At 36.2% G+C, this 16491-nt stretch overlaps 3 protein-coding genes across 5 annotated transcripts; 2 read left to right on the top strand and 1 right to left on the bottom strand.

Annotated features, from left to right (window-relative positions):
- The first annotated feature begins 1841 nt into the window (after positions 1-1841).
- Positions 1842-7851, top strand: LOC137724535 (serine/threonine protein phosphatase 2A regulatory subunit B''beta). Of its 2 annotated transcripts, none has more exons than XM_068463294.2 (13): positions 1842-2718; positions 3072-3314; positions 3491-3596; positions 3749-3848; positions 4184-4289; positions 4457-4547; positions 4835-4976; positions 5320-5467; positions 5568-5677; positions 6356-6512; positions 6622-6747; positions 6839-6986; positions 7276-7851. In XM_068463294.2, the coding sequence occupies exons 1-12, from the start codon at positions 2566-2568 to the stop codon at positions 6977-6979; spliced, it is 1623 nt and encodes a 540-aa protein (XP_068319395.2). In that variant the 5' UTR covers positions 1842-2565; the 3' UTR covers positions 6980-6986; positions 7276-7851. The 2 variants fall into 2 exon arrangements, with proteins under 2 accessions (XP_068319395.2, XP_068319396.2); XM_068463295.2 differs by having other exon boundaries at positions 1915-2718; positions 3072-3281.
- A 181-nt stretch (positions 7852-8032) lies between these two features.
- LOC137724536 (large ribosomal subunit protein eL14z) lies at positions 8033-9825 on the bottom strand. The gene is made up of 4 exons (XM_068463296.2): positions 9567-9825; positions 9147-9276; positions 8926-9038; positions 8033-8419 (listed from the first exon to the last, which is right to left on the bottom strand). Exons 1-4 carry the CDS (start codon positions 9669-9671, stop codon positions 8363-8365), a joined length of 405 nt encoding a protein of 134 aa, XP_068319397.1. The 5' UTR covers positions 9672-9825; the 3' UTR covers positions 8033-8362.
- A 1204-nt stretch (positions 9826-11029) lies between these two features.
- Positions 11030-16178, top strand: LOC137726462 (uncharacterized). Of its 2 annotated transcripts, none has more exons than XM_068465396.2 (12): positions 11030-11273; positions 11696-11872; positions 12105-12200; positions 12496-12599; positions 13044-13243; positions 13466-13588; positions 13672-13760; positions 14632-14737; positions 14816-14913; positions 15156-15401; positions 15486-15566; positions 15794-16178. In XM_068465396.2, the coding sequence occupies exons 2-12, from the start codon at positions 11765-11767 to the stop codon at positions 15806-15808; spliced, it is 1266 nt and encodes a 421-aa protein (XP_068321497.2). In that variant the 5' UTR covers positions 11030-11273; positions 11696-11764; the 3' UTR covers positions 15809-16178. The 2 variants fall into 2 exon arrangements, with proteins under 2 accessions (XP_068321497.2, XP_068321496.2); XM_068465395.2 differs by having other exon boundaries at positions 11045-11273; positions 15663-16178.
- The last annotated feature ends 313 nt before the right edge of the window (positions 16179-16491 follow it).

Here is a 16491-nt window from a genome sequence, read left to right as displayed (position 1 = left end):
AAGTCTCCTTAATAAATCTCGTCTAAGTATATATATGACATTTCCCGACCTTTTTTTCTCTCACTAGTAGCTTACCTTCCTTCTAATTTAATTACGTTACAGCATGTTCAATCATGCTCTCTATTTTATACCAAAGTTTTAGCTAAATTATCAAAAAATTATGTTAAATGAATTATTATTAGCCAACAAAAATTAATTATAAATATAGAGTTATAATAACTATGAGTCAATAATTAGACAATAGGATTTAATTATTTATTTAAAATAAATTAAATCAATTAGCATTAATTATAAAGAGTCACTAGGAGGAGAAATTTTTCATTATGATCGGAATACGGGTGGTACACCACCTGTTTTTATGTAAGTGGTGGGAAATTTTATTTTTTTAAATTATTAACTTTTTAACACACAAATCCCACCATTTGTATAGTGACATGTGATGTACCACCTAATGTGCCGGTCACATTGAAAAATTTCCTCATTTTGTGTCTCCCGTAGATGAATCTTTATTTTAGGAGGTGGACAGGAAACATGATTAGAGTTGATTTTTTTTTAATCTCCCTCATTTCTAGTTAGAAGTTTAGTTTAGGAAGCCAATTGGAGATGCTTTTACTCAATGATAAAAGCCACATGTAGAGGCTTGAGGCATGGCATATGAATAATAATCTAATCAAATTTCGAGGTACGTGATCGTTTAGTATAGATAATATCATTTGTTCAAAAAAATAAAAAAAGTGTGCCTATCTTTCTATATTAATGTAGAGGTGCCATTTATAGACAAACCATTATATGGTTATCCACATGGGAACTGTTATTAGCACTCCAAAAATCTTAATTTTCATTCCTAACACATGTATTTTTTTTTCTTCTAATTATAGAAAGTTTGGAGTGCGAAATTAGATTTTTGGAGTGCTAATAACAATTCCCTATCCATATTTATATATAAATATATCAATTATAATTTGGAAGATGATAACTCTACTATTAGCTTCTTCATTTATGAAATTTTCGATACTTATGGAAATAAATATCATATTTCATCAAAATTTGTATTTCGCGCGCTATGTCATATTAAAAGCTTTATTTCCATGAAAATACATTTCTTTGAGACAGACACAAGAATCAAATTACATTATACTGTCATAATTCATGTTTTATGTTTGAAATTGCTAGCTTGACTATCTTTGATGGGGGACAGTCTGAAGAGTCGTTGAGAGAATTAAAGTCTGAGGTGCTATATTCTTTTTTCAAGGAATGTCATAGGGGGATGATCACTAAACCCATCAGATTCCATGACCAAGGAGATTAATAACGTTGGGAACAGCAGTACCTATTGAGCTTCCTTATTTATTTCATGTACTAGTCTAATTAAGTTCCTTTTATTATATAAATAGGTTGTGATTTGGATGCGGGGAGACCAAGTTGGAATATAATTTTATCTCTACTGAGTTAGCTTCCTATAGCGTCTCTTTTTATTAGCTTGCGTATTGTTTTTCCCTTCCTATTCTTTGCAGCTTCTATGTGAACGGCATCAATCTTTCTCTTCTCATTTTACAATGCTCCTCCTTTGTCTTCGTGCCATACATTTTACTATAGTAACATTCTATTAGTAGTACACCAATATAGACACAAAGCCACTTAAAGAACTAGGATGATATCGTCTCTTCTCTTCTCCACTCCCAAATCTCCTCTTCAATTTCCCCTACTCTTATTCTTATAAAAATTTGACTCCGCTGATGAATTCAATCCCGTTGATCTAGTACTAATAAAATACCAATAAAACTTCTTTCAATTCTAGATTCTTATGTGTTTAATATACTTCTAGTTTATGTGAACATTATAAACAACTCAAAAAATGAACAAAAAAAAAAAAAAAAAAAACAATATTAACCAATTATTCTCTCCTTTTAAGTTGAGAAAATAGAAAGAGAGATCTTTGGGTTCACCCCGCGGCAACTTAAATAGTCAAACAGACTGTGGACAAGCGAGTCTCCGGGTCCCGGCGGCAGTTTCCGTTTACATAAAATCCCACGTGGCGCCCATCCTCTCGCTCCTCGCCGCCCCCTCTATTTTTCAGCCCTCTCTCTCTCTCTCTCTCTCTCTCTCTCTCTCTCTCTCTGTGCCCAAGATAGACCCTCTCAGTCTTACCGAAGTTTCACTTCAGACACGATTTCTTCAAAGCGCGGTTTTCCGATTCCCCGGAACCGCCCAAAACCGCGAGGTTTCGCGGCGGTGTCTGAGTTCACTTGCAGTGACCAGTGAGAATTCAGAGTCGGAAGAAGGCGTCCATTCGCTCGTTCGTTCTCACAGAGCATCGGAGAGTAGATACTGGTACTGCTTCTTCCATCTTTCTATCTCAATTGGGATTCCGGCCTAGGGTTTCCGTTTCAATTCAGAGCAAAAGCTCAGTGGCTGTTTCGACTGTCGGTTTCGTTTCGGTTCCGACCTAAGGTTATTCAAAATTTCGGCTTGAAAATTGATCGAAAGCGAGTGGGTTGGGATTGTGGTAGGAGGTGAAGAGTCGGTGATTCTGATGATTTTGGGAATTGAAGGGGTGAATTCTCGATGGATATAGACGCAGTAGCAGGGGATGTTGGTTCTTTGGATCCTGAGCTCTTACAGCTGCCGGAATTGTCTCCGTTCGTACTTAAAACCAGTCCCCAGATTGCTGAGGATTTGTTCACACAGTGGCTTTCGCTTCCGCAAACCGGCCGTTTGGTAATTTGCTCACTTTTCTGTCTTCATGTACAGCAGTTTTTGTTATCAATGTGCATTTCTGGGACTCAAAGCTATAGCTTGTAGCTCGTGTTTGGATATTTATATGGTTTCCATTGTTAGCTTTAGTACTTTATTTATGGTAGAGCTGTCGCTATTGGTTATGGCCTCATGCCTGTTATTACTCTTCCCTTACTCATAATAGTTCTTGTAATTGAAGTCAAGGGTTTGTTTTTGTGTAGTATTTATGTGTGATTCGGGTAGACATAATTACCAGAAGAACTGTATATTGGGTAATTTCAGGTATTGGAAAAGTTGATGTTTATCTGATGGTGTTTTGCGGTTGGATTTGACAGGTGAAGTCTCTAGTAGATGATGCAATAGCAGGAATTCCTATCAATGCCCTTGGGAACTCTTCAAGTGCAAATACTGCTGGGAGCAATGCGTTACCTTCCATGTTTCCGGCTGGAAGTACACCTCCACTTTCGCCGAGAAGTTCCTCTGGTTCTCCGCGCTTTTCAAAGCTGAAGACTAGTCCTTCTTCTCTTCGCTCTCCGCTAAAATTGGTTAGTGAACCAGTGCGAGAATCTATTCCTCAGGTCAAACTCCATTCTAATTGCCCTACTACTGCTACTACTACTAGTACCAATGTACCGCTGTTATATTTGTAAATATTTTGAAGTAGAAATTTAGTTGTGAACATACTGGGTTCTTTTTATGATGTCAAGATTGAAGAATTAATTCTCATAGTTTTGTAGTTTAATATGATTTGCAGTTCTATTTTCAAAACGGTCCACCACCACCAAAGGAACTTAAGGAGCAATGTCTTTCTAGAATTGATGACCTCTTCATTGGTCAGATGGATGGATTGCAACTGCACGGTGAGATGTGTATCTGATCTGTAATTCACCTTTAGAAAAGCAAAAAACACAAATTCCATCTCGTTATCACCCCTTACCCATCCACTAGCAGAGATTAGTGAAACTGAATATTTTCAAAGCAAGGAGTTTATTTTATTTTTATGGTTATGCAGAGTTTAAGTTGGTTACAAAGGAGTTATGCAAGCTGCCAACATTTTTCTCTTCTGCCCTCTTTAGAAAGATTGATACTAGCTGCAGCGGGATAGTGACGAGGTATGCAGAAAATGTAATTAAGCTTACTAAACGCAATTAGATCTCGTTTTAATGGGACCCCAATATATGAGTTGTGAATTAAAAGTATGAAATGCTTCTTGTCATGTCTTTTTTTGTTGGGAAGTTAGGTCCTTCAGCCGGTTGTATCACCATACCCAGTGTAAATTTTATTTGTGATCCTTCTACCTTTTATTATATTTCTTTTATTCATTAGTTGACAAGCTTCTGTTACTTATAGAACCATGATTCAACAAGCCACATACATTTATCTATCTTTTACTTCTTGTTGTTCTATATATTTTTATTATATGTTGATCTACAAAATTGGTTTGTAGGGATGCATTCATCAAATATTGGGTCGATGGAAATATGCTGACAATGGATACAACAACTCAAATATTTAAAATTCTAAAGCAATCTGATCGTAATTACCTTACTCAGGTTCGATTGAACGCTATTTTCTCTATATGGTCTATGAAAATTGCATTTCGATTGAAGCCCTTTCTTCTTACTTAAGTGCCTATTTCTCTCAGTTATGTACCATTGTTTTCACACATATTGGCTTTGTATTCTATATTCTCAATTGTCTGTCCTCATTCTCAATGCAGCTAGACTTCAAACCCATTCTTCTAGAGCTTGTGGCAACCCATCCAGGGTTGGAATTTTTACATGGAACTCCTGAATTTCAAGAAAGATATGGTATTTGTTTTATACTGCTAAGTTGGTGCAATATTGATAGATGTCCAGTTAAGATCGTGAGGATAGAAATCTGAAAAGTGACAATAGGGGTTTAACTGAATTTGTTACAAAATATATGGTTGACTCAAGTAGTTAATTATATTGTGGCATTAGGCGCACATTTTTTTTTTTTTTTTTTTTTGTATTTTGAGATGACCTTTCAGTTTTCTAAGTGATTATTTTGACCGCTCACACTTTTTTTTTCATACTACTATTTGCTTACATAAGCTTCATTTTCAATGCCTCAGCTGAAACTGTAATGTACAGAATATTTTACTACATAAACAGATCAGGAAATGGTCGCCTTACTCTCAGGGAGCTAAAACGAGGAAATTTAATTGCTGCCATGCAACATGCAGATGAGGAAGATGACATTAACAAAGTTCTAAGGTTTGATTGTCATTGGAACATCAATATTCAAGTACCGATTAGCGTTTCATTACTTCACGTGTGCCCCTACTAATATAGTCTATATAATGATGTGGGGTTTGTAGGGGAGTAAATAGTACTCTTGGAAGCTTTGATTTTGAACTTAGCTGTGTTTTAATGGTTTGACTGTTTAACTTAACCTGAAAGATGTTATAGTGGATGAAAGATTTAGAAGGAACATAAGAACAGCCTACCAGCATTTTTTCTAGATTTCCCAAAGGGAACCCAGATTTCATTTTCTTTACTAAATTGTGTTAAACTTCTAAACTATGTTATTGATGTTCTCTTTCCTACCAAATTTCAGGTACTTCTCTTATGAACATTTTTATGTCATATATTGCAAATTTTGGGAGCTGGACACGGACCACGATTTCTTAATCGACAAAGAGAATCTTGTTAGATATGGTAATCATGCTCTTACCTACAGGATTGTTGATAGAATATTTTCACAGGTTGGTGTATCTTATAGCTTCCTCTTCAAACTTCTGGAACAAATTATTTACCTGAATGAGGTTTCCACATTGATTGTGTATTTGCTCAATTCCATTCCAGATTCCGAGAAAGTTTACTAGCAAGGTTGAAGGGAAGATGGGTTACGAAGATTTTGTTTACTTCATGTTGTCAGAGGAGGATAAGTCGTGTGAGCCCAGCCTTGAGTATTGGTATACATTTCTTGTTTCTTTGTTTTTTTCCATTCTGACATTCTGTAATTTTTTGTCATGGAATTCTTATTTTTTACAAGTGCAGTCAGTGCTCTGTTTTTAAGTGGATGTAGTCATTGTTAGATGCATCTAAACATGAAAAGCGTGAAATCTGTATTTTAATAATCCAAATCTGGGAAGTTGGTTTAATATTCTAACTCTCTGAAATGTCCGCTTCAGCAGTATATTTAAAAATAAACGTCTCAGTAGTGAAAGATTATAATTGTAAATTGAAAAAGAAACTTGCCCCTTTTTTTGCGAATTTTTCTCATGTGCTTGAATTGTAACCTCCCACTCTCTGTGGAAATTATCAGATGCATTGAAGCTCAAAGATTATGAATCACTTTTTCATTTTGAAGCTGTTATTAGCACTTCAAAACAGTCATCCTGCACTCCAAATTTACAAAAACACGGAAAATCTTGTATAGGAGAGCAGGATGACATTTTTTGTAACGAAAACTCAATATATGAGATGTTTAGCATGAGTCAAGTCTCAAGATAAGTCATGCATATACTATAGTGAACTGTAACCATAAACATTGCTGTGAGGACAAGCCTTGATTCAACAACCTGGTGTTCTTTCATCTTTTACTTTGTCTGCTTTTTTCCCCTTTTATTTACTCAAATCTCATATTGTAGGTTCAGATGTATAGATTTGGATGGAAATGGAGTCCTTACGCCCAATGAGTTGCAGTTCTTTTATGAGGAGCAGCTGCATCGTATGGAATGCATGGGCCAAGAGCCTGTTCTATTCGAGGATATTTTGTGCCAAATAGTTGACATGATTGCACCAGAGGTCAAATATCATCCTCCTCGTCATCATTGTTATTTTTACTATATTACTAAATTGTATCTTACTATCAGTCACACATTGGACATGACTAATTTTGACATCTTTCTTGCAGAGGGAAGAGTATCTCACTCTAGCTGACTTGAAAGGTTGCAAACTTTCAGGGAATGTCTTCAATATCCTTTTCAACCTTAATAAATTCATAGCATTTGAAAGTCGCGATCCTTTTCTTATTCGTCAGGTATTTTTGCAAGGGTTATGTATGAGAAATTGAGAAATACTGGGTGATTTTCAGGTACAATAATGGTGTTCTGGCATTTTGATGCATGCAGGAACGTGAGGATCCAACTTTGACTGAGTGGGACCGCTTTGCACACAGAGAATATATACGGTTGTCAATGGAAGAAGATGGTGAGAATGCCTCTAATGGAAGTGTAGAAGTTTGGGATGAATCACTCGAGGCTCCTTTTTAAGTTCCAGGTGAGAGGTTTACATGGAGTTCCAGTGGAAAAGAGTGTAAATATCTGAAAGTACTATGTTCATCATGAAACTTTTGTAATTATAGGACAAAAAATATTTTGTTCCCGACTCAAAACATGGTTCTAATGTGAATCCGCCCGTTACTTGCTGTGTAGAGTCTATGCTTCTCTAATATTTTCTTAGAGATGATGAATAATAGTTGAAAAGGGGAGGTTTTGCTTGACTATGTTGTGCAGAGCAGCAAAATCATGCTTGTTAACTGATTTATGACTCTTTTTTGTTTATCCAGCTGCATACGAGATAGCTTCCGATCCTTGGTCAAAGTCGCTCGTCCAGTGAAAAGAACCATTTATGTCAAGATGCTCCGTGGCACTCATCAGTGGATCTAGTCCTGTTCAACATTAAATTTCATGCTTGGTCGTGCAACATTCATCAATGGTAAATTTCAAGCAGGATTGGCACTCGTTTGCACTTTCATGGAACTCAAGGAGGATCAGTATGGAGTACTACAAACCAATCGTCGTCGAGGTAACGGTCGTCCATGCTGTTCTGCAAGCAGCTCGAACCAGCCGGTTGCTTTTCTTATGGTGTTAGTAAACTTCCAAGTGCCTTCTAACATTTGCTCAGATGCTCTGTTTTCAGTCCGACATCCCCCTCACCATTTTATGTTCTTTGCTTTCTCTTGCTTTATACCTTTGTCTATAGATTTCTTATATTGAATTTTTTTTTTCAATTAAAATAATTGAGAAAGGAAAGAAGGTGGTGTAGGCTGTGTAATGTTACCCTAAACCCTAAGTTTGAGTATTTTTGCAAGGTTTAGCCAAACATGCTTATAAATTATAATATGGGTTTTTTGGTTTTGATATGATTAGTCACGTCGTTAGGGGAAATAATTTTTAGGAAAACACTTGGTAATTAGCCACTCCTCATTGCAGAAATCACAATTTACAAATGTAGCTGTTTGCGTTAAGATGTGATTTGCATGCAAGGAGGAACCATACTTTAACACAAGGAGCCAAGCAATGTTCTAACTTTAATCGCCGACAAAGAAGAATCCACTGATTTGGAAATTTCACATTCAGATCAGGGCAATTTCATAGATAGGTCTTTATAAGGAAACAAAGCAGCAGGGGAAACATGCCACCAATTCTGCACCACCAAAGGCTCATCAGAGGAGTCGCATCCTCCATCTAAAAACGAGATCAAACAGGTCTTAGAAAATGAAAACTATGATTTAACATAACGGAGGATTAATTTGTGATCGAAAATTCGTCGGATGTGTTTCATTTCAAAGAAATCCATACAATGTTCAAAATTTCCACTCGTAACTACGAATCGAAACATAAACACGCCGAGATATGTTGACGGGACTGCGTTCAGACTGCACTCTCCTTTTTGAGCTTCGTTAGCTCCTGCCTGATGATTCCAGCCCTCTGTAAAAACATGAAAACCAAAACAACATTCACAAAAACAAATTAACCAGTGAACCAACAACTGAGGGTTCAGTTGAATTCCAGCCCTCTGTACAAACCCGATCAGGCGGTCATCTGATCGGGTTTCCTAAAACTTCAATTATTTACTTTGCATCAAAAGATTCATCCCTTTACTTTGCATCAGCTCTGTCCCTTTTACGAGGGGTTTGAGCAACAACTACCATGCAATTGAAACTGAAGAAATAATTTAGCTCCCGGTAGAAATTGCACAGGCCAATCCCGGCAGACTTTCCAGATTTAAAAGCTAGCGATACCTAAGTGGCAGTGTCTTAACATTAGGTGTAAAAAAGGGAAGGTGAGCGCCGAAAGCCTACCCTCAATGGTTTTGTCAACTTCTCACACATTGAATGAAAATCTTATGAACATACAAAACTAGAAATTAAACAAATAAGAGGAACGAGGAAACTCAGTTTTTTGAAAAGAAAAATGTGAGATTAATAACACACCTTGATCTTTGCCAACATAAGCTTGAACCTATCAAAATCGTCGAGTGCAGCTCTTCTCTTCTGCACTATCAGCTTCCTGCCCCACGAGCTCTTCTCCCATTTGTTCTTTACGTCTACCAACCACATTCCGAAAAAACTCAATTCAGTTGGTAACAAGAAAATAAAATTAGATACATCTTAATTTCTCATCTTTCCATATTCATTCAAAAGTCAAAACTCACCAGCAGCCTCCATTGCAGCAATCAGAGTCTTCTTGTTCGGAACCCTTTTGATGTCGATTTTGATATCGGTGAGCGATAGCCTTTTGAAGTTCAATTGGGTCCTCACCATGTCAGGTGCATCAACCAGAGCCTGCAAAACAAACAGCAAGTCTGTCAATTCCTTGCCAAAATAATTAATACTGAATAATCTACTTACAAACTCAAAATCTGCTTATTTTCTTGTAAAATTTCATCAAAATGCTGCCTATAATATTTCACAAAATCTGATTTATTGCTTACAATATATTCATGAAACATCTTCTTAAACAAACACATACCCATTACTTTACTCGGCGTTTTAATCGTAAAGCAGAAAACTTTGAAGCAAAATGCATTGAGGAAAAATGGCATTTTGCGTAAATAAAAAAAGCAAGATCTTACCCTGTTTTGGTCGATGACATCGACGATAACGACGAGCTTGCCGTAGTCTTTGCCGTAGTTGACGAGAGCAACTCGTCCAACCTCAACGTATCTCTTGAACGGCATTTTCTCAGACGATCGGACAAATCGGGGCAGAGGAGTCGGACAAGATTAGTGAGAGGCAAGAGGGGATAGCTAGGGTTTGAGATGTGAAGAAATAGGGTTTTGTTGAAGCTGAGCGGGGATCCGCTGCGGTCGAGATTGTGGTGGGAATTTCTACATTCGTGAATTTTATTGGCTATAATATTAGTAGAATGGTCCTTTTTCATTTGTGTCCTTACATATTCCTCTCTTTACAATCAAGTCCTTTTATACTTTATTTTTTTATACAACGATATTAGAGGTATTTTGGCTAACTGCACAATAAACTAATCATATTTAGATATCAAACTGATTAAATAAGTCAAATATAGATCTCTCACCATAGAAGAATAAAAAAATATCATTAAACTGTAGTACTAGTAGTAATGCTTCTTTATTCTTAACCTTTAGTAACTAGTTGAAGAGAAAAATAATTGAAAACGATTTTAGAATTCTAAAAGCACTTAAAGTGCTTTCTGTATGCACTAGTTGAATATAGACCATTTTATTTGCACCCTCGATTTTTTTTTCTGTTCCCTAATGTTTTAAAATGTATCAATTTTCTTTGGTTGGTCAAATTTATTAACATTTTTTATATACTTTAATAAGTACAAGTTTGGCGTAGATTCGTTTACCAAAAAAATAAAATAAAAATTTGGCATTGACTTCGAGCAAAATTTTTTTTTTTCGGTTGCTTAAATTTTTTATAAAACAATTAATCTGGGGTGTTAAACATGTTTGGTACAATAAAATAAAATCCTTTTTTTTTTTATTCAAAATCAACAGTCATTAAAAGTTAAAAAGCAGAAGCAGCTCAAACTAACTTTAAAAAACTACCTTTTTTTTTTTTAACGCTAGTGAATAATATCATTTAATAAAAAAAAATTAAATATCAAATAATACCCTTGCACTCTAGGGGAAAAAAGACAGCCACCTTCAATTTCCTGCAGGATCAATGGGTTACAAAAAGGAAATAATATCACATCTACATGAAAATTTATCAAATACTTGGAAATGGTTTTTTTTTTTTTCTTTTTGCGCTACAAGCACTTTTAAATTAGAATATTTATCAAATACTTAACTGTTTTATTTTAATATTACATTCTTCCGCAACACAACAGAAATATTTTTTTTTTTAAAACACAATCAAACTAGCCTTAATTAGTTTAAGAGAAAGATTTAAGGCTTTGTAAATTTCATAACCACTTTATTTGTCCTTTGACTTTCAATTTAATTTTGAACCTCTGCGTTGACAAACTCGACCCGTAAAATTTGTCACATTTTCTGATAGTTTTCACTTTTTCCCACCTAAATAAACAAAACAACGTTAATAACTTAAATTTGATCAAAAATTTGACATAAAGCAAAAGTGGTACGCTTCAAAAGAATAGAAGGTATCCTTTACCGTTGAAAAAAAAAACATGGATGCAAAACTTTCCTTTCCTATAATATTCCTGCGCCTTCTTCGCTCTCATCTCTCGTTCTCTCCAATCTTTGTGAATTTTTTTTACCATCTTGAAGAAAAGCTCAAACGGGTCGCAGCGTTTACAATTCTAATTTGAATTTCTAACACTCCAGTTAGTGAAGGTATTAGAAAACTACATTTTTTTTTTTTGATGTTTTGAATGCATTTGATGTGTAGAATGAACATGAAGATGATTTGTGGATCTGGGTTTCTCTTGTTTCTGGGATTTTGTCATAAAGTTTTAATCTTGAGATGCTTAAATGTTTATTGTTTTTTATTCATCACGAACGAATTATGAATCATTGAAGGGCAATGGGGATTTTGGGTTTATCATAATTGGTTTGAGATATTGAAATGTGAAAACTTTCCATTGGAGGTAAGATTATGTAAAATGATATAATGTTGGGGAAGTTTGGTATTTTTGGTTATGTGACAATGACATTTTGTGGGATGATCCCATATGTTTGTTTCGTTTCGTTTTCGAGTATATGTGATCTTCTTAGTGTTTATGTTTAAGTGATACCGACGCTGTACTTGAACTTAGGTGCCCGGACAAAGAAAAGGCAAAAGCTATTGAATTGGTTGTATCTTGGATGCTTGGTTGCGAGGGAAAATGGCGTTGTTTTTTATGAAGAAAGCTTCAACAGCTGAGTTGGATGCTTTCTATCCTGTTAAACCAGAATGCCAAGTTGACATCCCGAAGACGCGCTTTAGGCTCAGGGTATGCCCTTTTCACTTCATTTTGTTGCTAATTTATCTTTTAGCTCTGTCTAACAGAATTGAGTTCAACCAACAGTTTAATTATTGCTGCTAAGATAATTTCTAGTGTTTTTCCATTGAAAAGATATGGTTATGCACCACCAATGCTCAATCGCAAGATTCATAACATGATTACTTTCTTGTACTTGTGATAAACTCGTGTGATTTATGCTTATAAGTATCGCCTTTTGCAGGCGGGGAAAACTCTTAGTGAAAGAAGATGGCATGCTGCCTTCTCTGAAGATGGTCATTTGGATATAGCTAAAGTGCTTAGACGAATCCAACGAGGGGTAACCATCCGTTCATTTGTAACTTCTTTTTGAGTTAGGATCTATTATTGGAGGTGGGGGATTGTTTTATGTTTCCATGTGCGTTTCGTCACTTGTGATATTGAGTTGTGTCCCCAACAAAAGAAAAAAAGTAGACGTTAAATTCTGCATGTAGGATATAGCAAACACATCATATATAATTTTTAGCGTTGCTGATGTTAGATACACCATATAATGCTCCTTTGGTGCACTCAAATTTCAAATTGTATGTGTAAGATATATAGTATATATCTTCTTACTTCATTTGTTATTCTAGGGTGTCCATCCTGCAATCAAAGGTGTAGTTTGGGAGTTCTTGTTAGGTTGCTTTGATCCAAATAGCACCTTCGATGAACGAAATCAGCTCAGGCAGCGCCGGAGGTAATACATTTTTGTTTTTTGCAATCTAATATGTAGAAGATGGCTCTCAATTTGAACATAACCTCATCATGTTGGATCCATGGAAAGATCCTGGTTCTTTAAGTTTGAATTGCTCTAGAGTAATATATTTTGGGAGCATGGATGGTTACGAGATGGGGTTTTATGGTTTTTTTGTCTTCACTTGGTTTTGGGTGTTAGATCTAAGTCTGTGTTGTAGTTTTTTGGTAGATAAAGAGGGGTGCGGGTGAAATGTGAGATTAGTGAGGCTTGGAAGGGGTAAAGATTTTATTTCTAGTCTGGCATCACTAGGTGGTTTTTAATATTCTAGTTTCCCCTTACATTATTTCCCTTAACAAAAAAGTCCCATTGGCATGCTGTCCATCGACTCCATCTTACATTATTTTAATTTAATATGGTGACTTCATGTATAACATACAATTTTAGGGAGCAGTATAACAGTTTGAAAGCTGAATGCCAGAAGATGGTTCCAGTTATTGGCAGTGGAAAATTTATTACAACACCAATCATCACGGACGATGGCCAACCAACAGAAGAATCAGAAAATGGCAATATGACAGGGGGTGCAAACCATGCTTCTTCAGACAAGAAAGTGATTCAGTGGAAGCTTTTCTTGCATCAAATTGGTACTTATCTGCTGCATATGTGTTGCAAAACTACATAATTTGGATAAGTTGTGAACCATACACGTTTGAATATCTTATGCTTATTTTACCAAGTGTTCACTTTTAGATTTTTTCTTTTTCAATACTTTTTTCTGAACTTTTATCTATTTTGGTATCTCATGGTTATTTTAACTTATGTTAACCATAAGAAGTGGTTACTCAACTGGGGGGTTTGGCTTGTAGGTTTGGATGTTGTTCGCACAGATCGATCACTTGTCTTTTATGAAAGTCAAGCTAATCAGGCAAAACTTTGGGACATTCTTTCAATTTATGCTTGGGTGGACAATGATATTGGTTATGTTCAAGGTGAATGTCTCTGAATCTCAAGTGATATTCTATCAAAGTTGAACAGTATTAAGTGACATTTTATAATGGACACTTTTGAGCAGGAATGAATGATATATGCTCGCCAATGGTAATTCTTATTGAAAATGAAGCAGATGCCTATTGGTGTTTCGAACGTGCTATGCGAAGGCTGGTATGTCTTTCTTCTTACCTTGATGGTACTATTATTGGTTGCTTGTTTTGATAGAGCAGTGTTAACTGCCACTTTTTGCTGTCCATTATCCATGAACTTGTTATGAGTGATTCCGAACTGGTAGGATAGTGTGACCAGTTTAAACTGGGATCTAGTATTTGACTAGAGCAATTTCGGTTGTCTTATTCTTTCTGTAGTCTGAGTCCTGACTACTCAAATTGATCATGTAGACTAGAATGGACAGTTGAGAAAGGTGTACCGAGAATGGATGTGAGAGTGTTAAGAATTAAGATGGATGATTGGCAGACCTAGAAAGTATTTAGGAAATTGACTCTCTATAAAACATTGTAAATGGATTCCTAAAAAATAATTAGCGGAAGTTCTCTAGCCAACAGATACATGAATGTTGGCTGTGCTGAATCTGTCAGGCGCTGCACTAGTAAATAAAGGCAACATGATTCAGCATTAGGCGTCAAAAGTCAGATACAAGTTACAAGTAGGCAAGTTTGAATGGTTAAATCAACTCTTAAACTTATAGTCAAGTTAAATGTGGCATACTTAACCTTAAATTATACTGGAAAAGGAGTTCTAACTTTGTTCTGCTGAACTGGATCGGATTCCAACATCTACTAAAGACTCATCTGGTTTCATCGACAGTGTGTTTAATTCCCTTCTGATAGAGATCATGCATGACAAGAAACTAAGAAGTGTTAAGTTGTCTTTTGAGGGCCTTGAGGCTGATTATTTGTATTGTTCATTTTTATTATTTACCAATGACAAATTTTCTTTCAATGATTTGTTAGATGATTTGTGCTTGTGATATGCTTCTGTTAGGGTATAATTCAGATTCCTGCTTTTGTTTTGAAAACAGCGAGAAAATTTTAGGTGCAGTGCGAGTTCGATAGGGGTGCAATCTCAGCTGGGTACACTCTCCCAAGTAATCAAAACTATTGATCCTAAACTTCATCAGCACCTTGGTAATATTTCCTCTCTGCATGTCGACCAACACAGGTCCTTCACACTTAGCTAAAACTCCATTTCCATCTAATTGACAGAGGATCTAGATGGCGGGGAGTATTTATTTGCTTTTCGCATGCTAATGGTCCTGTTCCGAAGAGAGTTTTCCTTTGTGGATGCACTGTATCTTTGGGAGGTGAGTAGGAAAACTGTACTTTTGCCATACTGGATTTTTTTATTATTTTTTATTGATAAATAGATACTTCCAGGATGATGGATGAGATATAGTTTGAGTTCACGTTGTCAATTTCTGATGTGAATTCGAACTTTAGGTCCTGTGGATCTCAATGTAATTAATGTATTGAGGGGTATTTTTTTTTTCATTCTTTGCTTTCCTTCATAAGCTTGTTTTAAGACAGTAATATAGATTGGTTTCAGCTGATGTGGGCCATGGAATACAACCCAAACATTTTCTCATCGTATGAAGGTCCGAGTGGGGGTGCTACACCACCAAATGTAAATGACAAAGAACTAAAGCAATATGGCAAGTTCGAGAGAAACATTGTGAAGACGGGATACACAGAACGACATGGTGCACTTTCCGTCTTTCTTGTTGCAAGTGTTCTTGAGACCAAAAATAAGCAACTTTTAAAGGAGGCTAAGGGTCTAGATGATGTTGTCTCGGTCTCTCTCTCTCTCTCTCATGTTCCAATGCACATTCATGTTACTTTTTCGTTCACTGTTAACTAATCTTGTACTGGTCTCCAGATCTTAGGTGGCATAACTGGAAATCTGGATGCTAGAAAGGCATGTAATGAGGCATTGAGGATTCACAAAAAGTACCTGAAGGTATGTGTTCATCTAAAGCAAAGCATAACCAGGGCATATGTTTTATTTGGGGATTGTGAGATTTTCGAAAACTTGATTATAATTCCCCTTCTCCAGATAAAGAAAACACAAAAATAAATTCCAGATAAATGCTTCTTCGAAAAGATTTCTAGAGGAGTGAGCATGGTAGAGGAGGCTCTTTCCTTGATTTAGAAACTGAAGGATTTCTTCTCCCTTTGCTCTTGCAGACCGTAAAGTCATAGATGTTTTCCTGGGGTATCAACCTTGTTTATCGAAATTTTGCACCCAAGCGATGGCGAGTTGGTGACACGGGCAAACAGCTACAATTTTTTGGTCATTTTTTCGTTATGTTTTCTTTGTAGCTAGCCCTCTCTCTCTCTCTAGAAACCGAGCATGGTGTCATATTTTGTAAAGTCATAGTTACTAGGGTTCATAGAATATAAGATTTTGAATGAAACATTTCCGTGAGCTGCCATTGTCTGGTTACATGGGCAGCAAAGCACAAAACACAAACAAATGTGAGCCTTCACTTTTGAGATTCACCTCGGATGTGGTATTGTATTACATTGTATTGTTTTCTTCTCAATTATCGACCATCACGAATTTTGTCTCTGCCGTGATTTTATTTCGAAAACGATTGCGAAGCGAATTTTCAAGCACCGATGTCGATGGGACGCACACCTGCTGGTGGTGTCTCACCATCTTCACAACATCTTGCACACTGGCCTTGTCCGAACTACATTTTTTTCCTCTTAGATGATAGATTTTGTTAGATTAGAAGTTAGCTTAACCACCGACGGAATTTGAGCCCACGTCCTCATGTAAGGGCTCAACTCTTTTCACCATTGTGATAAAGGACCACTTGTCTGAACTACATTTCATGAGCAACATTTTTTGCCGGCATCAGGGCACCCTGCATCCAAAT

Source organism: Pyrus communis, chromosome 5 (genome assembly GCF_041283825.1).
Source record: "Pyrus communis isolate YQ-2024b chromosome 5, ASM4128382v1, whole genome shotgun sequence".
In the NCBI taxonomy this organism is placed as follows: Eukaryota; Viridiplantae; Streptophyta; class Magnoliopsida; order Rosales; family Rosaceae; genus Pyrus; species Pyrus communis.
This window is presented reverse-complemented; position numbering and strand designations above follow the sequence as displayed.

Bases quoted from the DNA above. Each gene is read 5' to 3' on its own strand.
- LOC137724535 (XM_068463294.2), top strand. From the start codon at position 2,566: ATGGATATAGACGCAGTAGCAGGGGATGTTGGTTCTTTGGATCCTGAG. The intron at 3,597-3,748 runs GTGAGATGTGTA...ATGGTTATGCAG, and splicing joins GGATGGATTGCAACTGCACG to AGTTTAAGTTGGTTACAAAG. The intron at 6,513-6,621 runs GTCAAATATCAT...TCTTTCTTGCAG, and splicing joins TTGACATGATTGCACCAGAG to AGGGAAGAGTATCTCACTCT.
- LOC137724536 (XM_068463296.2), bottom strand. From the start codon at position 9,671: ATGCCGTTCAAGAGATACGTTGAGGTTGGACGAGTTGCTCTCGTCAAC. The intron at 9,039-9,146 runs GTGAGTTTTGAC...TGTGGTTGGTAG, and splicing joins TGCTGCAATGGAGGCTGCTG to ACGTAAAGAACAAATGGGAG. The intron at 8,420-8,925 runs GTGTGTTATTAA...ATGTTTTTACAG, and splicing joins TTATGTTGGCAAAGATCAAG to AGGGCTGGAATCATCAGGCA.
- LOC137726462 (XM_068465395.2), top strand. From the start codon at position 11,765: ATGGCGTTGTTTTTTATGAAGAAAGCTTCAACAGCTGAGTTGGATGCT. The intron at 11,873-12,104 runs GTATGCCCTTTT...CGCCTTTTGCAG, and splicing joins AGACGCGCTTTAGGCTCAGG to GCGGGGAAAACTCTTAGTGA. The intron at 13,761-14,631 runs GTATGTCTTTCT...TTTTGAAAACAG, and splicing joins AACGTGCTATGCGAAGGCTG to CGAGAAAATTTTAGGTGCAG.